This window comes from Trachypithecus francoisi, unplaced genomic scaffold (assembly GCF_009764315.1).
Source record: "Trachypithecus francoisi isolate TF-2019V2 unplaced genomic scaffold, Tfra_2.0 Lachesis_group21, whole genome shotgun sequence".
Lineage (NCBI taxonomy): Eukaryota > Metazoa > Chordata > Mammalia > Primates > Cercopithecidae > Trachypithecus > Trachypithecus francoisi.
The window spans coordinates 59,472,854-59,500,807 of NW_022681467.1; the positions used below are offsets into that span (position 1 = coordinate 59,472,854).

At 52.1% G+C, this 27,954-nt stretch overlaps 1 protein-coding gene and 1 long non-coding RNA gene across 4 annotated transcripts in view; one reads left to right on the plus strand and one right to left on the minus strand.

Moving 5' to 3' along the window:
- Positions 1-18,097, minus strand: part of GMEB2 (glucocorticoid modulatory element binding protein 2) — a 33,541-nt gene extending 15,444 nt beyond the window's left edge. Inside the window, exons 1-4 of one of the 3 annotated variants that reach the window (XM_033187135.1) lie at positions 17,946-18,076; positions 9,276-9,463; positions 3,026-3,123; positions 1,268-1,395 (exon numbers count right to left, since the gene is read on the minus strand). In XM_033187135.1, the coding sequence (XP_033043026.1) occupies positions 1,268-1,395; positions 3,026-3,123; positions 9,276-9,406 (357 nt within the window). In that variant the 5' untranslated portion in view covers positions 9,407-9,463; positions 17,946-18,076. Of the gene's footprint in view, positions 1-1,267; positions 1,396-3,025; positions 3,124-9,275; positions 9,464-17,945 lie in introns of those variants that run through there. The other 2 variants (XM_033187136.1, XM_033187138.1) reach the window with 2 other exon arrangements.
- A 151-nt stretch (positions 18,098-18,248) lies between these two features.
- On the plus strand, positions 18,249-19,621 carry LOC117069118. The gene is made up of 2 exons (XR_004431375.1): positions 18,249-18,387; positions 19,158-19,621. It is a non-coding gene; the product is annotated as an uncharacterized LOC117069118 (long non-coding RNA).
- Positions 19,622-27,954: the final 8,333 nt, after the last annotated feature.

Genomic DNA, 27,954 nt, shown 5'->3' on the forward strand with positions numbered 1-27,954 from the left:
TCCTGAATAATTCTCTCTTCAGCTATGGCTAATCTGCTAAAGACCTATCCACTAAGTGTTGAATTTCAGTCCTATCTCTAGTCGTGTTTCTGCTCACACTCTCTTTCTTTTTTTTGAAGAAGAAACTGGGGTCTCAGTATGTTACCCAGGCTGCGCTGCTCTTGAACTCCTGGGCTCAAGCAATCCTCCTCCCTCGGCCTCCCAAAGTGTTCAGATTGCAGGTGTTAAGCCATGGTGCCCGGCCTCTTTTATTTCTTAAAATAAATTATTAAATATAACGATTTTATCTTCTAAGGCTTAAAATCCCAACAGCCGAGGCTGTTGCAGGGCTGACTGCTGCCTGCGGCTTCTGTGCATGCTCCAGGAGCACTGCTTCTTGTGTGTCCAGGGTTCTGCAGAAATTACTTGAAACCTGAGATAAAGGTGAATTCTTCCAAAAAGTATTTTTTGTTTGCTTCTGTCAGATTCCTGGGGGAACTGCCAGCTGGGAGCCATTGATAACTAAACTCTCAGCTTGAGGCTTTCAGACCATCCAGACCACCTAGGAATCCTCAAGGGGGTGTCCCCTTCCCTGTGCCAGGGACAGGAGGTATGGGAGTACGTGGTGGACTCACCCCTGAAGGTGCCAGCTTTGGAGGGACAGTCCCCACCCCCCACCCAGCACACACACCTAGAGGAGGCCTGGACTTTATCTTCTGATCTCCAGCCCTGCGAGGCTGGGAAAACCAAGCTCCGGCCAAGGCTCTCAGGGCAAAAGCTGGGCACGGCACCCCATCGGCCTCTCAGTTCTGTCACCATGAGGTCCCCAGGCCTCAGCACTTCCTCTTTCTCAGCCAGTGTGAGGCAGCATCTGTAAGATGCTTCATGGAAATGTCTTCACTGGCATTTTCCGCTGTTCCAGCACAGGTGAGCCTGGGTGCCTGACCTATCAATGTCGTCAGAAAGAGAAGACTTTTCCCGCTCATCCTGCTCCTTACCAAGGAGGCAGCCTTTCTGAAGCAGCTGTCACTGGATCTGCTGGGTAAAGCTCCTTGTCCAGGAGCAGCAGCCTCCTCCACACGGCGAGAGGGCCTGCCAGCCTCCCTGCTTCCGCAGCACACTGTGGCCACAGCGCATTCCTCTTCCTGAAGGTTCTTCCTGCGCCTCCTCCACTCTCCCTAGCCCTGGAGACCCTACCTCAGGACACACTCGGCACAGCTGCACCCCCAGAGCAGTCACAGACACCCTGAGGCCTCTCTCCTGGGCCCTGAATGCAGCCTGTGCTCACCTGAACACACTTCACATTGATGCCGGGACACACAAACTTCCTCCAGATGAGGTTGGCTCTGCTGTCCCCACAGGTGATGGGGTACACAATCTCAGCCTCCAGGTTCTCCCCCTCTTCAGCCATCTTCACTTCTCACAGGCACATTGACAGGGAAGGGTAAAAGCAGAAAATCAGTTACAACCTCTTCAAAGCATTTCCTGAAAATGCAGAAAACAGCTGCCAACCTGGACACCCAAAATTAAAATCCAGGAAGGCCTGAGATACAGCCAAGGTGGGGAGGGTGTGCCCATCAGTGCCGTTAGAGTTTCAGGGTTCAACTCACTGAGCAGATTTAAATATCGTTACGTTCACAGAACCCATTAAACTATGGTTCAACTGAAGAGCCACTTAGGAAAACAAAATCAAACTTTAATTGAAACAATTCTAGGGAAACCTAAGGTTTTAAAGGTTCTAGGGCCTTTAATCTCAGGCAAAAGAAAAATATTAAGAGTGTTACAAAGAATTTTTGTAATCCCAGCACTTTGGGAGGCCGAGGTGGGCAGATTACGAAGTCAAGAGATTGAGACCATCCTGGCCAACATGGTGAAACCCCATCTCTACCAGAAAAAAAAAAAAATACAAAAAAGTAGCTGGGCGCCTGTAGTCCCAGCTACTCGGGAGGCTGAGGCAGGAGAATGGCATGAACCCGGGAGGTAGAGCTTGCAGTGAGCTGAGATCGCGCCACTGCACTCCAGCCTGCGCGACAGAGCAAGACTCCATCTCAAAAAAGAAAGAATTTTTATTGGGCCAGGCGAGGTGGCTCACACCTGTAATCCCAGCACTTTGGGAGGCCCAGGTGGGTGAATCACCTGAGGTCAGAAGTTTTACACCAGCCTGGCCAACATGGCAAAACCCCATCTCTACTAAAAACACAAAAATTAACTGGGCATGGTGGTACGTGCTTGTAATCTCAATTACTTGGGAGGCTGAGGCAGGAGAAGAGCTTGAACCTGCAGGACAGAGGTTGCAGTGAGCTGAGATCATGCCATCACACTCTAGTCTGGGTGACAGTGAGACTCCGTCTCAAAAAAAAAAAACATTTTTTACTGGCCAGGCTCAGTGGCTCACACCTGTGATCCCAACACTTTGGGAAGCTGAGGCTGGAGGATCACTTAATGCCAGGACTTCAAGATCAGCCTGGGCAACAGTGGGACCCTATTTCTTTAAAAAAAAAAAAAAAAAAAAGTTTCTTAATTAGCTGGGTGTGGTGGCACATGCCTGTAGTCCTGGTTACTCAGGAGGCTGAGGCAGGAGGATCATCTGAGCCTGTGAAGGCTGTGGTCAAGGTCAAGGCTATGGTAAGCAGCGATGTGCCACTGCACTCTAGCCTGGACAACAGAACAAGACCCTGTCTCCAAAAAAAAAAAAAAAACACTTTTTTTACTACTATTCACTGACCTTTATGATAAACAGATAGAGGCAAACAAGAAACAGTGAGAAGAACACAAAATCCAACAGAGGAGAGAGCTGCAAACTTGGGGCCAAGTGACTTTGCTCTCCTATTAGCCATGGGCAGAGAAAGTGCTGTCATCACAGACACACGGCAGGCCCCACCTGGGGGCCCTGGGGCCTGGCCGCTCACTCCTAAGGGCACACAGCTTGGGAATCAGCCCAAATAAAGACCTTGTATATCTCTGGCTGCTCCTCATTTGGAGTGCAGGACTGTCCTGTCCCTGCCACGGCAAGAAGGCAGGCTTCCCACCTAGGACGGCTTCCTACCTAACACGGCTTCCTTGAGCTGGGAGGAGGCTGTGAAGGCCGCGGCAGCTGCCGCCGCTGCATTTTCTGTCTCCATGTTCTCTTCTGTCAGGTCGCTCCTGGTGAGGTGAAGGGAGGAGAGAAGAGAATCAGGATCTCGGAAGGCACAACCTGCAGGGCACTATTTTCCTGACAGCGCTTTGCTGACTTGTTACACTTTTCTAATTTAATTCAGAAATGGCAGAGAGGCTAGGCGCAGTGGCTCATGCCTGTAATCCCAGCACTTTGGGAGGCTGAGGTGGGAGGGTCACTTGAGGTCAGGAGTTCGAGACCAGCCAACACGGTGAAACTCCATCTCTACTAAAAAAATTACAAAAATTAGCTGGACATGGTGCTACATGCCTGTAGAAGCTGGGGTAGGAGAATCGCTTGAACCTGGGAGGTGGAGGTTGCAGTGAGCCAAGATCACACCACTGCACTCCAGTCTTGGTGACAGAGCGAGTTCCCGGGTTCACACCATTCTCCTGCCTCAGCCTCTCGAGTAGCTGGGACTACAGGCGTCCGCCACTGAGTGTTTTCTTAAACAGCAAAAGAAAACTGACACAATTGTAAACAGAGCAAGCAAGAGAACGTGGTGATTATTTCCTCTCTACTTCTCACTGTTCTTAAAAGAGTTAACTTAAGCATAAGATGCGAGCAAATTCTTTTAACATCCCAGAAAAAAAGCTCATATTCAGTGTTCGTAAAGCAAAGCTAGCCCACAGGAGCCACCTTCCACAGTAACCACAGGAACCAAGGAGCAAACGGGACGCCAGCCTCCAGGGCCCTGCGCCAGCCGTGCTCCCATGTCTGCAACTGCCCTGGTTCGTCACTGCCACCAGCCAGCAAGACACTCAGAGAGGACAGCCCTGAGCCACAACTGTGTACGAAGACAACCGTGCAGGATTTTATTACTACAAGGTTTTTGGTTTTGTTTTTGTTTTTTTGAGACCGAGTCCTCTGTCACCCAGGCTGGAGTGCAGTGGCACAATCTCGGCTCACTGTAACTGCCATCTCCCCAGTTCAAGCAATTCTCCTGCTACAGCCTCCCAAGTAGCTGGATGACAGGCACCCGCCACCACACCTGGCTAATTTTTGTACTTTTAGTAGAGACGGGGTTTTACCATGTTGGCCAGACTGGTCTCAAATTCCTGACCACAAGTGATCCACCCACCTCGGCCTCCCAAAGTGCAGGATTACAGGTGTGAGCCATCGTGCTCGGCCCATTTTTGTTTTTCATCAAAAATTTACTTAAAGTTGAAATCTCTAGATAAAAAAAGAAATAAAAAAAAAAAAAGAACAACAAAAAAAAGTTGAAATCTCCACATTTCAAATGGGTAACTCCAGTGTCCTTGGGCTCCTGGGAGTGCTCATGAGACTTCTCTTGGGTGTGAGAGTCTAGAATGTGGGTGGTCTGGTCAGGAAGGGGAGGGAAGAGTGCACAGCAGGGCAGGGTAAGGGGACCCCCAAGGACGCGAAAGCCGCCCTGCATTTGTCAGACTGGGCAACACCCGGTCCACCAGACGGACCCTGGCTTTGGAGACTGGAGCCCGGCACGACTCAGCTGCTGCCATGAATTGTGACCCTCTGAACCCAGCAAGGCAGCTGCAGGACATCTGGCCCAGTCTCCTCGTTAAGCCAGTTCACGTAAAAGAGAAAACTTTTCTGAGTGACACGCCCATGGGCTGTATGACGACTAAACGAGATGGTCTCCGGCTCGGACAAACCGACAGCAAAAGCCACTTTGGGGGAAAAGAAACTTTTCTTTTTTTCTTTTTTTTTTTGAGATAGGATCTCACCCTGTCACCCAGGCTGGAACGCGGTGGCATGACCTTGGCTCACTGCAGCCTCAACCTCCCATGCAGCTGGGACCATAGGTGCACGCCACCACACCCCAATAATTTTTGGATTTTTTTGTAGAGACGAGGTTTCACTTTGTTGCTCGGGCTGGTCTCAGGCAACCCTCCCAGCTCAGCCTCCCAAAGTGCTCAGGTTATAGGCAGGAGCCACCAGGCCTGGCCAACATAGGAAGAAACTTACATTTGAATTGAATATTAGAAAAGATTAAAATTCATCAACACGGAAAGACAAAGATCATCAACTAAAGTCAAACCAGAATGAAAGCCGCGTGCACAGAGGGGTCTCCCGTGGGGAACGCGAGGGGCATGTGCAGGGCTCCAGGGCGTGGCGACGCCCCACACTCCCTTTGTGGGGCTCATTCAGCGGAACATGAGCACCTGGGGTGCTTTTCAGCATGTACATGAGTTTAATCATAAAAAGGCTTAAGGAAAGAAAAATCCGTATGTTCTATACAAACAGAACATCTGGAAATATCTACCCTAAGGTACTGACAGTAGGAAACTCTAGGTAGTAGTAATATGGCCTTTATTTTATTTTTGCTTATCAGTATTTTCTAATTTTCTTTTTCTAAATCATTTCAGCTATGAAATAATTTTCTACCATATATATTTTGTAATAAAAATGGTTATAATTTTTTAAAAGCTGTACAAACTTCCTGATAAAATGGCAAATGAAACACACACGTGGGCCAGGTGCAGAGGCTCAGGCCTGTAATCCCAGCACTTTGGGAGACTGCGGCAGGCAGATCACCCGAGGTCAGGAGGTCAAGACCAGCGTGGCCAACATGGTGAAACACCGTCTCTACTAAAAATACAAAAATGAGCTGGACGTGGTGGCACATGCCTGTAGTCCCAGCTACCTGGGAAGCTGAGGCAGGAAAATTCCTTCAACTTGGGAGGCAGAGGTTGTAGTGAGCCAAGATCACGCCACTGCACTCCAGCCTGGGCAACAAGAACAAGACTCCATCTCAAAAAATAAAAATAGGCCGGGCGCGGTGGCTCAAGCCTGTAATCCCAGCACTTTGGGAGGCCGAGACGGGCGGATCACGAGGTCAGCAGATCGAGACCATCCTGGCTAACACAGTGAAACCCCGTCTCTACTAAAAAATACAAAAAACTAGCCAGGCGAGGTGGCGGGCACCTGTAGTCCCAGCTACTCGGGAGGCTGAGGCAGGAGAATGGCGTAAACCCGGGAGGCGGAGCTTGCAGTGAGCTGAGATCCGGCCACTGCACTCCAGCCTGGGTGACAGAGCAAGACTCTGTCTCAAAAAAAAATAAAATAAAATAAATAAATAAATAAATAAATATAAATAACGTGAACGGGCTCCTCATGGGAGTCGTCACAACAATGCAGAGGGAAGAGCTTCCAAAGTATAAACCCAGAAGTGAGGAGCAGGAGGGCGCACAGACACAGTGAGCAGCAAGGCGCAGACTCAGAGGAGGAGGCTGGCCGTGGGGAGATGACCGATGCTCAGTTTATACCCCAAATCCCTAAATCTTGAGGCCTGGGACATCAACTACCTCTGCCAACAGGATGAGGGCAAGGAGGGCAACCAAAAGATGTCCCACTCCCACCCATCCAGCCACTTGCCATCCTCAGCCCCACCTGGCAGAAGACCCTGAGAGGTGGAGGCAGGCCCCTGCCTACAGGACCCTGAGAGCTAGTGGAAGGCATTGTCCTGAACTGTGTATTCCTATGTTGAAGGAATTCCTGTGAATTCCCGTAAAATTCCTATGTTGAAGGCCTCACCCCCAGTATGACTGTATTTAAAGATGGGGTCTTCGGGAGATAATTAAAATGAGGTCACACAGTTGGCCCTCATCCAGTAAGACTTTGACCTTCTGGTGGTTTTTTTTGTTTGTTTGTTGTTTGATTTTGGAGACAGGGTCTCACTCTTATCATTCAGGTTGGAGTGCAGTGGCACGGTCACAGCTCACTGCTGTCTCCAACTCCTGGGCTCAGGTGATCCTTCTGCTTCAGCTTCCTGAGTAGCTGGGACTACAGGTGCTCACTACCATGCCCAGCTGGGGGTGCACTGTGTTTTTTGTAGAGATGGGGTTTTGCCATGTTGCCCAGGCTGGTCCTGAACGGGCTCAAGTGATCTGTCTATCTCAGTCTCCCACAGTGCTAGAATTACAGGCATGAGCCACTGTGCCTGGCTGACTGTGACCTTCTAAGAAGTGAAAGAGAAAGATCTTTCTCCCTCCCTCTTCATCATGAGGACACAGCAAGAAGTCGCCCATCTGCAAGTCAGAAAGGGAGTCCCCCCAAAAGTGGAATCTGGCAGACCCTGACCTTGGACTTCAGTCTTCAGAACAGTAAGAAAGTAACTCTCGCCGGGCGCAGTGGCTCAAGCCTGTCATCCCAGCACTTTGGGAGGCCGACACGGGCGGATCACGAGGTCAGGAGTTCGAGACCATCCTGGCGAACATGGTGAAACCCCGTCTCTACTAAAAAATACAAAAACTAGCCAGGCGAGGTGGCGGGCACCTGTAGTCCCAGCTACTCGGGAGGCTGAGGCAGGAGAATGGCGTAAACCCGAGAGGCGGAGCTTGCAGTGAGCTGAGATCCAGCCACTGCACTCCAGCCTGGGCAACAGAGCGAGACTCCATCTCAAAAAAAAAAAAAAAAGAAAAAAAAAGAAAGTAACTCTCTGCTGTTCAGGCCACCCGGCCTGTGGCATTTTGTTACAGCTGCCCGAGTAGACTAGGACGTGTCGTATGGGGGTCAGACCAGGTCAGGAAGAAAAGCCTCAAGCTGAGGACACTGAAGGTACCAACCTGGTGCCGGACTACCCACCCCGGCAGCTGCGGCCCCGGCGTCATGGCTCAGGTGAGGTGACCTGGACAGCACCCCGGCAGCCACGGCCACGCTGTCAGGGCTCGGTAGAGGAGAGCTACATATGGGACTGGGCCTACTCCGAGGCCCCTTCCACCCGGACGCCTGGGTGGGTGACACAAAAGCTAGACTCAGGTGGAACCAGAGCAGCCTCTCCCCAGGTCAGAAATGACCCTGGGCTCCTCGCAGCAGCCCCAGGGCACCGTGAGAAAGCTACGTGGACTTCTCTGACCAAGGGTCACTGCTGTCACACTGTACTCATTGCAGGCCATGTCAGGGCTTGGGTGAGGAGACGTGGACACCACCCCAGCAGCCGTGGCCACGGTGCCCCACGGGAGGGGACTTGGGCACTGCCTCTCTGGGCAAAAGTGGGGAGGTGTGGGGTGGGAGATGTCAGGAAACATCATGGACACATGCCCGGAAAACATGGAAGCTGTGCACCAAGGTGCTGACAAAGGAAAAAGGAGAATGGAGGTGTGAACATCCAGCCAGGAGGTCCCACTCAGAGACTCCTGCATTTCCAGACATGGCCGCCAGCTGTGTGGATGAGGCAGGAAAGGACAGGGTACCTCGCACCAGGAACCTACACAGGTCCATGTCTTGTTCTGTGATCGCACAACAGCCTCCACCACCTGGACATGCAGGAGGTTAAAGCCTCGGGTGCAACAACAGGCTCCACAGCAAGGGAAGAAAGGCAGGAAGGAACTTAGGGCCAGGTCCTCCCAGGCAGGAGCTGCCTGCACACCGTCCATGAAGGGAGGCCTGACCCGCACCGCACAAGGGTTGGCAGTCTAGAGTCATCCTCTGTCAAATGGTGAGAAAGTCAAAAGCTCATGCTCAGTGATATGCTAGGTCAACATGAAGGTGCCATACATGAGACACAGCAAGGATGAGACCAGCGGGAAGACTGCCCCAGCCCAGAGCCCCAGAGCCCCAGAGCCCCAGAGTCCTCTGGGGAGGAAGAATGAGGATCGCAGCCCCGGACTGCCCAGGGCTGACTCTGCCTTTATCTCACCCCCATAAGACACCGGCTCACAGCAGAAGCAGCTCTGCTACCTCCTGGCAGTTCCACCTACGGCAGCAAAACAAAGCCGGCAGTTTGGGCAAATGTTAGCATTTTTGCCAGCTAGCATTTGATTTGGACATCTGGCACAGAGACGAGGAAGAAAACACTCACAGTTTCATGAAGACTGTCAAGAAAATCACTGGCTCTTCATTTCATTTCTGAAAGGCCAGCTCTCTGCCATCCCTACTGCTCCCTCTCACATGAGAAGCCACGGCCTTTCAGGACATGGAGCCACATGGCCATGAGGGTACGGGAGGCCTCCCCACAGCTGCAGCTGGGTCTTCTGGTCCCCGGGCCATTTCTGCTTTTCTTCACTCTCTACTTACACACACATTTGAGTCCAGTCTCAGAAGAACTGGAACTAGGAAAATCCTGACACTTGCCCCTTACTACGTTAATGCCAGCTGTGCCAAGGACAGCCCAATCCAAGCCCCCATCAGCCCCAATGGCACCGAGGCCCGAACTTACCCGTGAGGGGCCAAATTGGTCGCCACCAACACGGTCTTCACCCCCTCCACGCCACTGCCGTCCACCGCAGTGTCCGGAGTTGTCACCACCACCACCTCCTCCATGTGCACACTCACGTCGGGAGTCGCCATGGCTCAGCAGAAAAGGACGCCCAGGCCAGCAGCGTCAGTCCTCCAGGGTCCCGAGTCCTGGAGGAAGCAAGGCAGGGCACAGGGCCGGAGTCATCTCCACGTCCGCACAACACAGCACTCACAAAGGCATCTCTCATCAGCTCCAAAGACCCATCCTTTAGTCCCAGACGGCTACTTCCTGACAAAAACGAGTGGTAACAGAAGGGCTACTCTGGTCTCTGGTTCCGAGGGCGGTGTAAGCGCACTCCACCCATCTTTCCCACGGGATGAGCCGAAACCCTCAGGCAGAAGGCACAGAGCCACTCCCTCCATGTGGGGCTCAGAGCAGGACAGGAGGGGCCTGGAATTCCAAGCGACTCCCTGGACGCAGGTCCCTGGCTTGCCAGTTCTTCCGTCTCTCCTGGCCTGAACTCAAAGCCAGCCCCAATCCCTGAGCTGAGTTTCAGGCGCAGAAAGTACTCCAAGAAGTCCTCTCCGGCCTGTGGAATGGGAAGGGAAATCCATTCAAGACAGAAAGAGAGGAGGGAAATGCCCTGGGAATTTTTTGTTTTTTTGGGTGTTTTTTTGAGATGGAGGCTCGCTCTGTCACCCAGGCTGGAGTGCAGTGGCGCGATTTCGGCTCACTGCAAGCTCTGCCTCCTAGGTTCAAGCAATTCTCCCGCCTCAGCCTCTCGAACAGCTGGGATTACAGGTTTCACCACGTTGCCAGACTGGTCTCAAACTCTTGACCTCAGGTGATCCACTCACCTCGACCTCCCAAAGTGCTGGGATTGCAGGTGTGAGCCACCGTGCCCAGCCTGCCCTGGGTTTTAAAATTATTATTATTTTGTCTTTGCTGGTTTTGCCTTCAGCAAGTCCAACGCCTGCTAAAACCCTGTGATAGTGGCAGTCTTGGTAGGCCCAAAAAGCTTGGAGAGAAAGGAATCTTCCTCCTGACTAAAGGAGTGGTGGCCCAAGAGTGTGGTGGCTCCCTGCTGTCCTCTCACTCTCCATCCTCTACCCAGCATAGGGAACACGAAAGCCCCTGGTTTCTAGTCAGAGGGCAAGGAGTCTGGAGTCAGAGTGTGGGGGAGGCGATGAGAGGAAAGGGGAACAGAGAGGATGGCACACAGCTGTGTGTGAGCACCCGGGTCATCCCAAGACAGTCTCTACGTGGTCCTCACCCTAAAGGACAAAGAAGAAAACTGACCTACAGGATAGACCACTGCCCAGGTCTCAGATGGGCCCAATGGCGCACATGGGACAGATCCACAGTGCACTGGAAACTCTAAACTAAACTGGCCTAAGAACACAGACACAGGAACGGGGTGCAAAATTTGCAGCCTGAACCTAACCAGGTTGATTTCTTGCTATAAAAAAAAGTCTACATTCTCTGTGAAACTTAAACAAGACCCAGAGTCCATAGCATAGTAGTCAAAGCATCCAAAACACGATCAAACTACCCGGCAAAGGGTAGTCTGATTGATTCTCAAAGGAACAAATACACAAGAGGAGCTGGCTCTGAGGGGAACGCAGGACCCACAGAGACTCTCAGGTGCTATCGGACCAGCTCCAAGAGTAAAGCAAACATTCTCAGCCAAGTGGAAAGGAAATCTTGGTACAGAAACAGGAGTTATAACCAAATGGAAATGTGAAAATTAAAAACTACAACAACCGGCCAGGCACGGTGGCTCCCACCTGTAATCCCAGCACTTTGGGAGGCCGAGGCGGACGGATCACGAGGTCAGGATATTGAGACCATCCTAGCTAACACGGTGAAACCCCATCTCTACTAAAATACAAAAAAAAAATTAGCCGGGCGTGGTGGCTGGCGCCTGTAGTCCCAGCTACTCGGGAGGCTGAGGCAGGAGAATGGCGTGAACCTGGGAGGCGGAGCTTGCAGTGAGCCGAGATCACACCACTGCACTCCAGCCTGGGCAACAGAGCAAGAACTCTCTCAAAAAACGAAAAAGAAAGAAAGTAGAATAGAAGTGACCTGGGGCTGGGGGAGGGAGTATAGGGAGTTGCTCTTTAATAAGTACAGAATTTCTGTTTGGGATGATGAAAAGTTCTGGAAATGCACAGTGGTGACAGCTGCACAATCACTGTGGAGTTCTGAATAGTGCTGAATCACACATTTAAAAATGGTTAAAATGGGCCAGGCATGATGGCTCACACCTGTAATCCCAGCACTTTGGGAGGCCGAGGCGGGTGGATCACGAGGTCAGGAGACCAAGACCATCCTGGCTAACACGGTAAAACCCCATCTCTACTAAAAATACAAAAAAAATTAGCCAGGCATGGTGGGGAGCGCCTGTAGTCCCAGCTACTCAGGAGGCTGACACAGGGGAATGGCGTGAAACCGGGAGGCGGAGCTTGCAGTGAGCTGAGATCACGCCACCATACTCCAGCCTGGGCAACAGAGCAAGACTCCATCTCAAAAAAAAAAAAAAGGTTAAAATGGGGCTGGGCTAAGTGGCTCATGCCTGTAATCCCAGCACTCTGGGAGGCTGAGGGGGGTGGATCACCTGAGGTCAGTTCAAGACCATGCTGGCCAACATAGTGAAACGCCATCTCTACTAAAAATACTAAACAATAGCCAGGCATGGTGGCAGGCACCTGTAGTCCCAGCTACTCGGGAACCTGAGGCAGGAGAATTGCTTGAACCCAGGAGGCGGAGGTTACAATGAGCCTCGCGAGATCGCGCCACTGCACTCCAGCCTGGGCAACAAGAGCGAAACTCTATCTCAAAAAAAAAAAAAAAAAAAAAGAAAGTTAAAATGGTAAATTTTATGTTATGCATATTTTACCGTAATAAAAAAATTTTAATGCTACTGTAACAGAATGACTTATTAGGATTAGATATAGACTAGAAAGTATAGAATATAAAAACTTTTTTTTTTTTTTGAGACGGAGTCTCGCTCTGTCGCCCGGGCTGGAATGCAGTGGCCGGATCTCAGCTCACTGCAAGCTCCGCCTCCTGGGTTCACGTCATTCTCCTGCCTCAGTCTCCCGAGTAGCTGGGACTACAGGCGCCGCCACCTCGCCCGGCTAGCTTTTTGTATTTTTCAGTAGAGACGGGGTTTCACCGTGTTAGCCAGGACGGTCTCGATCTCCTGACCTCGTGATCCGCTCGTCTCGGCCTCCCAAAGTGCTGGGATGACAGGCTTGAGCCACCGCGCCCGGCCAAAAACTTTTTAAAGAAAGAAAAATGTTCACGGCCAGGCGTGGTGTCTCACACTTGCAATCCCAGCACTTTGGGAGGCCAAGGTAGGAGGACTGCTTGAGCTCAGGAGTTTGAGACCAGCCTGGGCAACACAGCAACACCCCATCTCTACTAAATAAATAATAAAAAAAATAGCCAGGCATGGTGGTATGCACGCCTGTAGTCACAGCTACTCTGGAGGCTGAGGCAGGAGGATCGCTTAGGTCTAGGAGGTCAAGGCTGCAGGGAGCCATCATTGTGCCACTGCACTCCAGCCTGGGCAACAGATCAAGACCCTGTCACAAAAAAAGAAAGAAAGAAAAGGGAAGGGAAGGGAAGGGAAGAGAGGGGAGGGGAGGGGAGGGGAGGGGAGGGAGGAAGGAAGGAAAATAAAAATTTCCAGAACTTTTAAAATTATCATTAATATAAAAATAACATCACTGCCCCTAGGACTGTAACAAACAAGCGTGTCTAAGGACAGGAGTGGGTCCACCCCAACCTGGCACACAGTGGTCCCCTGCAGAGTCTGGCCCTGCACGGAGGGGAGGCATTCACAGCCCAGCCAGGCCTCTGCAATTATGCCTTCAATGCCAGAACTCACTCACCCAAACTGAACAATCAGTCACAAAATGTGCCTTCAGGACTCAAGGTTCTTGCTAAATCACACTCAACCTACATTTTCTAGCATGTGAACATTTTCTGAACATCTTAGGGAGAGGAAGTCTGCAGGAGAACAAAAGGTCCTCAGTCCACCTTGCTTCTTTTCCTCCATTCCACAGGCTGCCTTTTGTCTGAGTATGCACTGGACCGGAGGGCGGGGGGCTCTACTTCTTCCTAACTGGGCAAGGGTCTCCACACAACTCCAAGATAAAGGGCCACAGGCAAGATAAAGGGGAGAAAAGAAAGAGCTACAACTTCCGGCCGGGCGCGGTGACTCACGCCTATAATCCCAGCACTTTGGGAGGCCAAGGCAGGTGGATCACGTGGTCAGGAGTTTGAGACCAGCCTGACCAACATGGTGAAACCCCATCTCTACTAAAAATACAAAAATTAGCCGGGTGTGGTGGTGCACACCTGTAATCCCAGCTCCTCAGGAGGCTGAGGCAAGAGAATTGCTTGAATCCGGGAGGCAGAGGTTGCAGTGAGCCAAGATTGCGCCACTGCAGTCCAGCCTGAGCAACAGAGCGAGACTCTGTCTCAAAAAAAAAAAAAGAAAGAGCTACAACTTCCTGGGCCACCAATCGCAAATGGCAGCCAGTCTCTGAAGTAACCCTTGACCAGAGATCCAAGGAACCAAGAAATTTAGGTGATCTGAACAGAGGGGATGGTGGTTAAACACCGTGAAGGAAAGACCCATTCTCAAAAAGAAACCGCGGGGAGCTGGGTCCCACCAGCAGCAAAGACCGTGCAGGCGTCACTGGCGCCAGCCTGGCCTGGGAGAGCAGCGAGTGTGGCGGGCGATGAGAGCAGCGAGTGTGGCGGGCGACGAGTGGTGGGGAGGGCGGCGGTAAGTTTGGGGTAAGAAGAGGCAGCGTCCAGAGCCCAAAGGACACCAGTTAGGGTTCCACATGAATGCCACTCAAAGTACTCACAGAACACGTCTGAACACAAGCACGAAGGACTAAGTGCAAGCGACAAGAAAATATTCCCCGTTTCCTGTTTCAGGAGGGTACCAACAATGAGTGATGAAAGGAAAATGTATTGTTTAAATAAGGGAAAAAACATTTTACAAATTAAGAACATCCTGGAACATGATGAGCCATTTACTGTCACTCAATTTCAATGGCGGCCATCTAGGACAGAGCGCCTAAGGGGAAAGGGGGCTCACAGGCGAACGCCTCCAGCTGCTGGTGGGCACATTTCCCGTTAGGGCATCAGGGTCTCTGAAGACTGTCTTCAGAAGCTTTTTAGCCAGAAAAGTTACAATGATGAATTCGTTTACGTTGACAGACTTACTTCATATTTCTAAAATATAAGGCTTTTTTCACCACGATAACTTTGGTGTTGCAGAGTTAGGCTTCAAAATAAAGAACTTTAAACAAACATGAATAAAAAGCCACTTTAGGCTGGGCGCAGTGGCTCACGCCTGTAATCCCAGCATTTTGGAAGGCCGAGGCGGGTGGATCATGAGGTCAGGAGTTCAAGACCAGCCTGACCAATTAGGTGAAACCCCGTCTCTACTAAAAATACAAAAATTAGCTGGGCATGGTGGCAGACGCCTGTAATCTCAGCTACTCGGGAGGCTGAGGCAGGAGAATCGCTTGAACCTGGGCAGAGGTTACAGTGAGCCGAGATCATGCCACTGCATTCAAGCCTAGGTGACAGAGTGAGACTCTGTCTTACAAAAAAAAAAGCCACTTTAAAATTTTACTTAGGCCAGGCACAGTGGCTCATGCCTGTAATCCTAGCACTTTGGGAGGCTGAGGCCAGCAGATCACCTGAGGTCAGGAATTAGACCAGCCTGGCCAAGATGGTGAAATCTCATCTCTACTAAAAATGCAAAACTTAGCTGGGCATGGTGGTGTGCCCATGTAATTCCAGCTACTCAGGAGGCTGAAGTGGGAGAACTGCTTGAACCTGGGAGGCAGAGGCTGCAGTGAGCCGAGATCGCACCACTACACTCCAGCCTGGGTGACAGAGCAAGACCCTGTCTCAAAAAAAAATTTTTTTTTTAATTAAAAAATTTGGCCAGGCATGGTGGCTCACACCTGTAATCCCATCACTTTGGAAGGCCGAGGCGGGGGGAGCACCTGAGGTCAGGTGTTCGAGACCAACCTGGCCAACATGATGAAACTCCATCTCTGCTAAAAATACAAAAAAAAAAAAAAAAATTGGCTGGGCATTTGGCTGGGCATGGTGGCAGGTACCTGTAGTCCCATCTATTTGGGAGGCTGGGGCAGGAGAATCTCTTGAACTCCGGAGGCAGAGATTGCAGCAAGCCAAGATTGCGCCACTGCACTCCAGCCTGGACAACAGAGCGAGACTTTGTCTCAAAAAAAAACAAAAAAACAAAATTAAAATTAAAAAATAAAAATTTCGGCCGGGCGCGGTGGCTCAAGCCTGTAATCGCAGCACTTTGGGAGGCCGAGACAGGCGGATCACGAGGTCAGGAGATCGAGACCATCCTGGCTAACATGGTGAAACCCCGTCTCTACTAAAAAATACAAAAAAGTAGCCGGGCGAGGTGGCAGGCGCCTGTAGTCCCAGCTTACTCAGAAGGCTGAGGCAGGAGAATGGCGGGAACCCAGGAGGCGGAGCTTGCAGTGAGCTGAGATCCAGCCACTGCACTCCAGCCTGGGTGACAGAGCGAGACTCCGTCTCAAAAAAAAAAAAAAAAAATTCACTTAAAATACTACTGATCTCCCGTGCTGACTTCTTGGGGTTTAACTCTCACTGAGGAGATGTTACTTTCATGAGGGTGAGCTCAGCAGGGGCAACTAAAGTCACTTAAGCAGAAAGCTGCAAAAAGGCAACAGCCACACTACAGGCAGGGGTCCTCGTCACAGCTTCAGGGCTTTGCAGAGGATCACGCAATGTACATGCACAACACTGAATTCCAGTCCCTCCAATGGCAACTATATTAAACGTTCAAAGCAATATGCACAAAAGTTATCTCACAGAAAATAGTGCAAGTCCTCGATACGATGCTATTTAGACACAGAAGCGCTTCAGAACATCTCGCCCCACTGCCTTCCCAAGGGCGAGCACCTCCTCCTCTCTCCATAGCCCCTTGTTTTTTTGAGATAGAGTCTCACTCTGTCACCCAAGATGGAGTGCAAAGGCGAAATCTTGGCTCACTGCAACCTCTGCCTCCTGGGTTGAACTGATTCTCCTGCCTCAGCCTCCCGAGTAGCTGGGACTACAGGCGCCCACCATGCCCTGGCTAACTTTTGTATTTTTGGTAGAGACGGGGTTTCACCATGTTGGCCAGCTGCTCTCGAACTCCTGACTTCCAGTGATCCTCCCACCTTGACCTCCCATAGTGCTGGGATTACAGCTGTGAGCCACCGCACCTGGCCTCTCCACAACCCCTTCTGTGTTGAAGCCAAGATCCACCCAGTTTTGATCCCAAGGCTTGGGTTCCTCACTAGTGTGAAGTGAGTTTCCAAATTATGAGGTAAATCAGATATGAGAAAATATTTTACTTTTATTTACTTCTTTTTGAGACACAGTCTTGCTCTGTCACCCAGGCTGGAGTGCAGTGGGGTGATCTCCACTCACTGCAACCTCTGCCTCCTGGATTCAAGCAATTCTCCTGCCTCAGCCTCCCAAGTAGCTGGGATTACTGGTGCACACCACCACGCCCGGCTAACTTTTGTATTTTTAGTAGAGACATGGTTTCACCCTGCTGGCCAGGATGGTCTCAAACTCCTGACCCGTGATCCGCCCACCTTGGCCTCCCAAAGTGGTGGGATTACAGGCGTAAGCCATCAGGCCTGGCCCAAGAAAATATTTTTAAACTAGTAATCTTGACACTGATGTAATTGAAACTGTTGTATTTGAAGTGTTAGCAAAGAAAGAGAATTCTGGTTCAACAGAAAAGTCAGTCACGACTTCTCAGTCACGCATGAATTATACAGTAACCAAATACATAACACGTCATGACTGACAACAGGGTCCACACCACCATGGGTCTACACAGACCCAGATCCCACCTGTGGGTCTACAGCGATGCGGGCCCCTGTGGGGTGGTCCCTGCAGGTTAGGTCCCTGAGAGTGGGTTCCAGTGGGGTGGTCCCTGTGGATCGCGTCCCTGCGGGTCGGGTGCCTGCGGGATGGCCCCTGGGGATCGCGTCCCTGTGGGGTGGTCCCTGCGGGTCGGGTGTCTGCGGGATGGCCCCTGGGGATCGCGTCCCTGTGGGGTGGTCCCTGCGGGTCGGGTGCCTGCGGGATGGCCCCTGGGGGGGTCGCCTCCCTGCGGGTCGGGTGCCTGCGGGATGGCCCCTGGGGATCGCGTCCCTGTGGGGTGGTCCCTCAGGGTGGATCGCGTTCCTGCGGGTCGTGTGCCTGTGGGGTGGCCCCTGTGGGTCGGGTGCCTGCGGGGCGGGTGCCTGCGGCGTGGTCCCCCCGGGCTGGGTCCACCGAGCAGGCCGCTGGAAGCCGACCCCGCGCCCGCCCGCGGCGCCAAGATGGAGGCAGGAAGCGCCGCCGCCCGCGCCCGCCACCGCCCGCGCCGCCCGCCTGACGCCGCCGTCGCGCCTGACGCCGCCGCCCGCGCGGCCGCCCCTCCCCCGGCCCTCCCTCCCCCCGCCGTAACGTCCTGACGCTCCGCAGGGACCCCTGACTGGACGGCGGCGCGTGAGCGGAGCGAGAGGCCTCGCCGCGGGGGGCCGCGGGCGCGCCGGCGCCGCTTACCTGGGGCCGCGCCGGGCCTACTCGGGCGCCCGGCGGGGGCGGCGGCGTCGGGAGCTGCGGCGGCGGCGGGCGGCGGCAGCGGCCGCGGGCTTCGCTCCTTGTTGGGGATTCGGCGGCGGCGGCGGCGGCGGCGCGGGCGCGCGCTTCCTAGTGACGCAGGCAGCGGGGCCGCGCACGCACGGGGCTGGGAAGGCCGGACACTTATTTGGCGCTCGCCGGGGAGGAAGGCGGGGCCGTGAAATAAGGCACAACGGGGCCTGGGGCGCGTGCGCGGACCGACTCTGTCAGCTCCTAACGCCGTGACTTCCTCCTGGTCCCTGTGGCCCCGGTTGGGTGTCGCCTGCCCCGCGCGGGCGGTCGGGCCGAGGGACGATAGTCAGTGGACGGACGGCGCCAGGGAGCAGTGCGCACGAGCGGCAGGGCGGTACCTCCAGGCCTCCAGGTACGGGCACCCCTCGCCGGGACGCTGCTGTGGGTGAAGGGGCGCGGACGGGACTCCCCTGCGGGGCGAACGCCTGAACACGAGGCTGTGGAGGAAGACGCTGTAGGGTGCGCGGCACCCGCGGAACATGCCGGGGGCTCAGCCAGCCACGGCGCTCCCAGCGTGGAGTGCGAGGGGCATCCGGGAGCGGCGGGGAGGGAGGGCTCTGTCACCCCTCAAGCTGTCACCCCAGTCCCACAACCAGCACCCCGATCCCATCGCAGTCCGACAGCCGGCACCCCGATCCCACCCCAGCCCAACAGCTGGCATCCCTATACCATAGCTAACACCCGGTCCCACCGCTGTCCCACGGCCGGCACCCCGATCCCATAGCTGACACCCCGGTCCCGCCCCAGTCCCACAGCCAGAATCCCGATCCCATAGCTGACACACCGATCCCTCCCCAGTCCCGCAGCCGACACCCCGATCCCACCCCAGTCCAACAGCCGGCACCCACCCCTATCCCATAGCTAACACCCCGGTCCCACCGCTGTCCCATGGCCGGCACCCCGATCCCATAGCTGACACACCGATCCCGCCCCCGTCCCGTAGCCGGCACCCCGATCCCACCCGAGTCCCGCAGCCGGCACCCCAATCCCAGCCGGATCCCGCAGCCAGCGTGGATCCTGTGGCGCTCCTCTAGCCCCCAGGGCTCGTTTATATGTTTTATTGGCAGAGGCTGGGGCTGGCTCTATTGGCCTCTGTGCTGGGTTTCTTCCTCTGCACCGCAGGGCTGGCTCTCCTGACCTCTCCAGTGTCATCCAGCACCCTTGTGCTTGCTGTCACCCGCTGCCTGTCTGTAGGATCCTGGATTCCCTATCAGGGGACCGAAATTAGTCAGAAAATAGGAAGCAGATGCTTGTTTGGGATGGAGCCCTGACCCTGTGCTCACACTTTAGGAGGAGGGCTCTGCAGGCCGCCTCCTCGAATGGGAGGTTCCCAAGCCACTGCACTTCAGAGGTGCTGTAATTAGAGTTGCACTTTCATTCTGTTCCCAGTAAAGTGGAACGTGCTCAAGCCAGTGAGGAAAAGGTATTTTTAACAATTAGACTGGCCGAGCGCAGTGGCTCCTGCCTTTTATCTCAACACTTTGGGAGGCCAAGGCGGGAGGATCACCTGTGGCCAGGAATTCAAATCCAGCCTGGGCAAGAGTGAGCGTGTCTCTGGGGATGAATAAAAAAATTATTGAGCCTTTGTCAGTGCTACTATGTTATTATCTGGTAAATATGAGAGGGTTCACGCGGTCTGTGTGTTTCATTTATCTGAGTTTGCCTATCCTCACATTTTGGGAATAAACGTCAATAAAGTCTAAGAGGAGTGCTGAGGGGGCCCTGGGGATGGGAGGGCGGCCACATCACGCCTGTGTGTTGCCTGGGTTGGGCCCTGGGGCCTGTTCTGCCTCCTTCACTCTGGGACTCCAAGAGAGAAACTGGGCAACAAGAGAGAAACCACCTAAAAAAAAAAAAAAATCACCTTCAAGATCACTTAGCTTTCTACTGCTGCCATAACAAATTATCTCAAACTTAGTGGCTTAAAAATGCAAATTTAGGCTGAGTGCGGAGGCTCACGCCTGTACTCCTAGCACTTTGGGGAGGCCAAGGCAGGAGGATTGCTTGAGGCCAGGAGTTCAAGACCAACATGGCCACAACCCATCTCTATTTTTTAAAAATGCAAGTGTGTCCGAGCGTGGTGACTCACGCCTATAATCCCAGCACTTTGGGAGGCCAAGGCAGGTAGATCACAAGGTCAGGAGATCGAGACCATCCTGGCTAACACGGCGAAACCCCGTCTCTACTGAAAGTACAAAAACAAAATTACGCAGGCAAGGTGGCGGGCACCTGTAGTCCCAGCTACTTGGGAGACTGAGGCGGGAGAATGGCGTGAACCCAGGAAGCGGAGCTTGCAGGGAGCCGAGATGGCGCCCCTGCACTCCAGCCTGGGCGACAGAGCGAGACTCCGTCTCAAAAAAAGTAAATATAGAAAAATACACATGTATTCTCTAACTGTTCTGTAGGTCGGAAGTCCTGCCCAGCCTCACTCAGTCAAAATCAGGGTGTCTGCAGGGCCGATTGTTTTTGGAGCTCCAGGGGAGAAGCTGTTCCTGCCTTTCCGGGTTCTGGAAGCACTTGAGCCCCTTGTCTTGTGGCCTACCCCACACCTGAAAGCCAGCCCAAGTCAGCTGAGTCCTCACCCTGCTGGTCCCGACACTGACTCTCCTGCCTCCCTCATCTGCTGTCCAGGCCCCTTGTGATGGCATGGGGCCACCAGCTGGCCCCGGGCGCCTCCTGTCTCCGAGTCGGCCGACCAGCGACCTTCGTTCCATCTGCTGCTGTAATTCCTCTTTGCTTGGAACCAACGTTCACAGATCTCAGGGGTTAGGATGTGACTATCTTGGGCGGGGCTGTGGGGAGGGGGGCTATTCTTCCTTCTAAAATATTTATTATTTTTGTTTTGGGGGCTTTTTTGGTTTTGTGTTTTTTGAGACAGAGTCTCGCTCTGTTGCCCAGTTTGGAGTGCAATGGCGCAGTCTTGGCTCACTGCAACCTCTGCCTCCTGGCAGACGTGAGCCACTGCACCCAGCCTGTTTTTGTTTTTTGTTTTGTTTTGTTTTTGAGATGAAGTCTCACTTTGTCACCCAGGCTGGAGTGCAGTGGCAGATCTCAGCTCACTGCAACCTCTGCCTCCCAAGTTCAAGCGATTCTCCTGCCTCAGCCTCCCAACTAGCTGGGATTACAGGTGCACGCACCACCATGCCCAGCTAATTTTTGTATTTTTAGTAGAGACAGGGTTTTACCATGTTGGTCAGACTGGTCTCAAACTCCTGATCTCAGGTAATCCACCCGCCTTGGCCTCCCAAAGTGCTGGGATTACAGACATGAGCCATCGCATCCAGCCATATTCATTAACTACGAAGGGAAAGATGATAATTTTTTTTTTTTTTTGAGATAGAGTTTCACTCTGTCGCCCAGGCTGGAGTGCAGTGGCATCATCTTGTCTCACTGCAACCTTCACCTCCCGGTTCAAGCGATTCTCCTGCCTTAGCCTCTCAACTAGCTGGGGTTACAGGTACACGCTACCACACCCAGCTAATTTTTGTATTTTTAGTAGAAATGGGGTTTCACCATGTTGGTCAGACTGGTCTCCGACCCCTGATCTCATGATCTGCCTGCCTCGGCCTCCCAAAGTGCTGGGATTATAGGCATGAGCCACCGCACCTGGCTGAAAGATGATAATTTTAAAGTAGAGAAACTGGGTTGGCTGGGCATGGTGACTCATGCCTGTAAGCCCAGCACTTTGGAAGGCCAAGGCAAGAGGATTGCTTGAGTCTAGGAGTTTGAGACTAGCCTGGACAATATAGCAAGACCTCATCTCCACAAAAACTAAAAAGCCAGGTGTGGTGGTGCACGCCTGTAGTCCCAGCTACTCAGGAGGCTTAGGTGGGAGGATCACTCGAGCCCAGGAGGTCAAGGCTGCAGTGAGCCGTTATCATGCCACTGCACTCAGCCTGGGCAACAGAGCGAGAGTCTGTCTCCAAAGGAAAAAAAGGTCCAGGCGCGGTGGCTCACGCCTGGAATCCCAGCACTTTGGGAGGCCGAGGTGGGCGGATCACGAGGTCAGGAGATGGAGACCATCCTGGCTAATAACATGGTGAAACCCTGTCTCTACTAAAAATACAAAAAAATTAGCCAGGCGTGGTGGCGGCGCCTGTCATCCTGGCTACTCAGGAGGCTGAGGCAGGAGAATGGCGTGAACCCGGGAGGAGAAGCTTGCAGTGAGCCGAGATTGTGCCACTGCACTCCAGCCTGGGCGACAGAGCAAGACTCCATCTCAAACAACAACAATAACAAAAAAACAATAGTCTCCCAAGTAAGTCAGAGTCACAAGGTGTTTTGGTTCCCCGTGGAAACTAAAAGATAACAGCTTAACCTATGTTCTTGAGTTATTTTTCAGACACTCGGACACCCACCAGATGGAAAATGCTGAGCTGGGAACAGGGGCTATGATTTCAGCCTTTTGAGAGGCTGAGGTGGAAGGATCACTTGAGGCCAGGAGTTTGAGACCAGCCTGGCCAACATGATGAAACCCCGTCTCCAGTAAAAATACAAAAATTCCTCCTGGCTAACACGGTGAAACTCTGTCTCTACTAAAAATACAAAAAAAAAAACTAGCCGGGCGAGGTGGCGGGCGCCTGTAGTCCCAGCTACTCGGAGGCTGAGGCGGGAGAATGGCGGGAACCCGGGAGGCGAAGCTTGCAGTGAGCCGAGATCAGGCCACTGCACTGCAACCTGGGTGACAGAGCGAGACTCCTCCTCAAAAAAAAAAAAAAAAAAAAAAAAATACAAAAATTAGCCAGGCATGGTGGTGCAGCCTGAAATCCCAGCTATTTGAGAGGCCGAGGTGGGAGGACCACTTGAACCTGCTAGGAAGAGGCTGCAGTGAGCTGAAATTGTGCCATGGCACTCTAGCCTGGGCAACAGAATGAGACTCTGTCTCAAAAAATAAATAAATAAAAAGAGAAAATAAATGTTGACTGCAGGCCGGGCACAGTGGTTCACGCCTGTAATCCCAGCATTTTGGAGGCTGAGACGGGCGGATCACCTGAGGTCAGGAGTGGAAGAACAGCCTGGCCCACATAGTGAAATGCTGTCTCTACTAAAAATACAAAAATGAGCCGGGCGTGTACCTGTAGTCCTGGCTACTCAGGAAGTCAAGGTAGGAGAATCGCATGAACCAGGGAGGTGGAGGTTGCAGTGAGCTGAGATCACGCCACCACACTCCATCCAGCCTGGGTGTCAGAATGAGACTCCATCTCAAAGCAGAAACAACAGACCCTCAGTGTGTCCTTAGGGCGTGATGGTTGAGGTATACTGCTGGTCCTCTCGTGAAAGAAAACAAGAGCTGACTCTGTACCTGCTGGAGAAAGCACTCCCTACATCAACCACAGTCAAAACCTCGCTCCCCGGGGACAGCAGCTGCCAGCGTGGGGCCTTGGTAGCACCCATGTCGTGGAATCACAATGTTGTTGACAGCTCTGGGGTCTTATACAAATGCCAGATCCTTCCATTTAGTTTCCTTATGGGAAGGATCGCAGTATTATAATACACGGGCGTGTGCAAGGGATCATTATACCCTTTCTCTTTTTTGCTTTCTTTTTTTTTTTTTTTTTTTTTTTTGAGGCGGAGTCTCGCTCTGTCGCCTGGACTGGAGTGCAGTGGCCAGATCTCAGCTCACTGCAAGCTCCGCCTCCCGGGTTTACGCCATTCTCCTGCCTCAGCCTCCTGAGTAGCTGGGACTACAGGTGCCCGCCACCTTGCCCGGCTTGTTTTTGTATTTTTAGTAGAGATGGGGTTTCACCGTGTAGACCAGGATGGTCTCGATCTCCTGACCTCGTGATCCGCCCATCTCGGCCTCCCAAAGTGCTGGGATTACAGGCTTGAGCCACCGCGCCCGGCCTTTTTTTGCTTTCTTTGAGACAGTTTCACTGTCGTCACCCAGGCTTCAGTGCAATGGCGCAATCTCAGCTCACTGCAACCTCCACCTCCTGGGTTCAAGTGATTTTCCTGTCTCAGCTGGGATTACAGGTGCCCGCTACCAGGCCTGACTAATTTTTGTGTTTTTGGTAGAGACAAGAGTTTCCCCAAGTTGGTCAGGCTGGTCTTGAACTCCTGGCCTCAGGTGACCCACCCACCTCAGCCTCCCAAAGTGTTGGGATTTCAGGCATAAGCCACCAGGCCCGGCCTTTCTTTCTTTTTAAAAGTAATCTTTGTTAAAAATTACTCTTGGCCGGGCACGGTGGCTCAAGCCTGTAATCCCAGCACTTTGGGAGGCTGAGACGGGCGGATCACGAGGTCAGGAGATCAAGACCATCCTGGCTAACATGATGAAACCCCAACTCTACCAAAAAATACAAAAAAAAGACCAGACGCGGTGGCTCAAGCCTGTAATCCCAGCACTTTGGGAGGCCGAGACGGGTGGATCACGAGGTCAGGAGATCGAGACCATCCTGGTCTACACGGTGAAACCCCGTCTCTACTAAAAAATACAAAAAACTAGCCGGGCGAGATGGCGGGCGCCTGTAGTCCCAGCTACTCGGGAGGCTGAGGCAGGAGAATGGCGTAAACCCGGGAGGCGGAGCTTGCAGTGAGCTGAGATCCAGCCACCACATTCCAGCCCTGCCAACAGAGGGAGACTCCGTCTCAAAAAAAAAAAAACTCTTATTTTTTATTTAATTGTAACACTCCTAGATCCCGAAAGCAGATACACTCTTTTTTTTATGGGTCTGATTCTTTTCATTGCTTCAGGCCTTAGAGGATATTGTCCAATATTAGATAAAAGTTTAATCGGGTTTACTTCCACTTTAATGGTGATGGCTGAATATCTCTTCCACTTGGCTGCTCCTTTATAATAAACTGACGAACATACAAATTGTACTGAGTTCTGTGAGACATTCTAGTAAATCATCTAACCTGAAGAGTAAGTTGTGGGAAACCCTGATTGAGAAAGCCCAGTGGTCGTGAATATCAGTGGCTCTGGACTGGCTCCTGGGGTCTGAAGTGTGGACAGTCTGTTAGGACTGAATCCTTGTGATTTGTAGGATCTGACACAGGAAGGCAGTGTTCGAATTTAGCTGTATTGTATTGGACACCCAGTTAATGTTTGGAGAATTGGAGAATTGGTTGCTGGTGTAGAAAAATACCAAATATTTTATGTCAGGGGAGTGAAAGAAAAACCAAAACCCATACACTTTTAAGGAAAGCAACTGACGGCATTTGCTACCAATGATAAAATTTGAGCTTTGAAGTAAGAATAAGAAATTTGCCATTGTGCCTGGGCCAGGAAAAAAAAAAGAATTTTGCCATTGTGAGGTCGAAGGTTTCCCAGTACTTTCTGATGAGCTTGATGGTGATATTAACAAATAACTTTTTTTTTTTTTTGAGGCGGAGTCCTGCTCTGTCACCCAGGATGGAGTGCAGTGGTGCAATCTCAGCTCACTGCAAGCTCCGCCTCCCGGGTTCGAGGGATTCTCCCACCTCAACCTCCCGAGTCACTGGACTACAGGTGTGTGCCACCACGCCCAGATAATTTTTGTATTTTTAGTAGAGACAGGGTTTCACCATGTTGCCCAGAGTGGTCTCAAACTCCTGACCTCAGGTGATCCGCCCACCTCGGCCTCCCAAAGGTGGGAGGCCTTGCTGGGATTACAGGCTGAGCCACTGCACCTGGCCTCTTGTCCTCCACCCACCTCAGCCTCTTGTCCTTGTGTTTTGCCATGATGCAATGAACATGTCTTACATTTGTAACCAGAAAAAATGGTTAGTGTAACAATGCCTGTCCTGTTTTTCCCAGAGTAGACATTATGAAGATTAAAAAAATGTGAAAGTGTTTTGAAAATAATAAACTATGCTATACACACAAAGTTTTAGTGACTAGAAATACAAGTCTATTGTTTGTTGAGACAGGGCCCTGCTCTGTCTCCCAGGCTGGGTGGCACAATCATGGCTCACTATAGCCTTGAACTCCTGGGCTTAAGCGATCCTCCCACCTCAGCCTCCAGAGTAGCTGGGACTACAATTGAGCACCACCACACCTGGCTAATGTTTGTATTTTTTGTGGAGATGGGGTTTCACCATGTTGCCCAGACTGGTCTCAAACTCCTGGGCTCAGGCAATGCTCCTACCTCAGCCTCCCAAAGTGGTGGATCACAAGTGTGAGCCACTACACCCGGCTGAGTTTCTGTTGTTTTGAGCCTCTTCATTTGTGGTACTTCTTACAGCAGTCCCAGGAAAGTAAGCAACTGCAGAACATCAAAATTGCTTTTCTTCAGCAAAAGGAGAAGCGCTGGTGGTTGGCAGCAGCTTTTCCTATGCTCACTTCTGCACGGCCACACCTTTGACTGCCTGATGAGCGCACAGCAGGCTGGGGGGAGCAACTGGTTGAGTCAGGCCTCTGCTTGTACCGTATCCCCACCTGCTTTGCTGGACACCCCTGTTTTGGGGGCACCCACTGCTGCCCCAGACATTAAGCAAGCACCAGCTGTGTCCAAAACATACAGGGTCACAGTCTTGGCATGTTTTGTGCTGCTATAACAGAATGCCACAGACTGGGTAATTTAATACGGAACAGAAATTCATTTTCTCAAAGTTTTGGAGGCTGGGAAGTCCAAGAGCACGGGGCCATCAGGTCAGGGTCTGGTCTCTGCTTCCACTATGGCGCTTTGACCACTGTATCCTCACGTGGTCAGAGAGAGCCGGCTCCCAGGAGCCCTTTTAATGGAGTAGAACACTGCTGCACTGCGACTTGTTTCCAGTCACTCCAGGCAGTGTCTGATGTGGTTTTATAATATGTTCACAGACTGGCCAGGCACTGTAGCTCACACCTGTAATCCCAGCACTTTGGGAGGCTGAGGTGGGTGGATCACCTGAGGTCAGGGGTTCAAGACCAGCCTCACCAACATGGTGAAACCCTATCTCTACTAAAAATACAAAATTAGCCGGGTATGGTGGCACGTGCCTATAATCCCAGCTACTTGGGAGGCTGAGGCTGGAGAATCGCTTGAACCCAGGAGGTGGAGGTTGCAGTGAGTAGAGATCATGCCATTGCACTCCAGCCTGGGCAACAAGAGCAAAACTGTCTCAAAAAATAAAATAAAATAAAATAAAATGCATTCACAAGGCCAGGCATGGTGGCTCATGCTGGTAATCCCAGCTACTTGGGAGACTGAGGCAGGAGAATCGCTTATAACCTGGGAGTTGGAGGTTATAGTGAGCTGAGATCATACCACTGCACTCCAGCCTGGGCAACAAGAGTGAAACTCTGTCTCAAAAAAGTAAAATAAGGCTGGGCGCGGTGGCTCACACCTGTAATCCCAACACTTTGGGAGGCCAAGGCGGGTGGATCACTAGGTCAGGAGTTCGAGAACAGCCTGGCCAACGTGATGGAACCCCATCTCTACCAGCCTGGCCAACATGGGGAAACCCCATCTCTACTAAAAATACCAAAATAAGCCAGATGTGGTGGTGCGTGCCTGTAATCCCAGCTATTCAGGAAGCTGAGGCAGGAGAATCACTTGAACCCAGGAGGCAGAGGTTGCAGTGAGCCAAAATCGTGCCACTGCTCTCCAGCCTGCGCGACAGAGCGAGACTCTGTCTCTAAATAAATAAATAAATAAGGCCGGGCGCGGTGGCTCAAGCCTGTAATCCCAGCACTTTGGGAGGCCGAGACGGGCGGATCACGAGGTCAGGAGATCGAGACCATCCTGGCTAACACGGTGAACCCGTCTCTACTAAAAAATACAAAAAATTAGCCGGGCGAGGTGGCGGGCGCCTGTAGTCCCAGCTACTCTGGAGGCTGAGGCAGGAGAATGGCGTGAACCCGGGAGGCGAGCTTGCAGTGAGCTGAGATCCGGCCACTGCACTCAGCCTGGGCGGCAGAGCCAGACTCCGTCTCAAAAAAAAAAAAAAAAAAAAAATAAATAAATAAATAAATAAATAAATAAATAAATAAATAAAATATGTTCACATCCTTTGA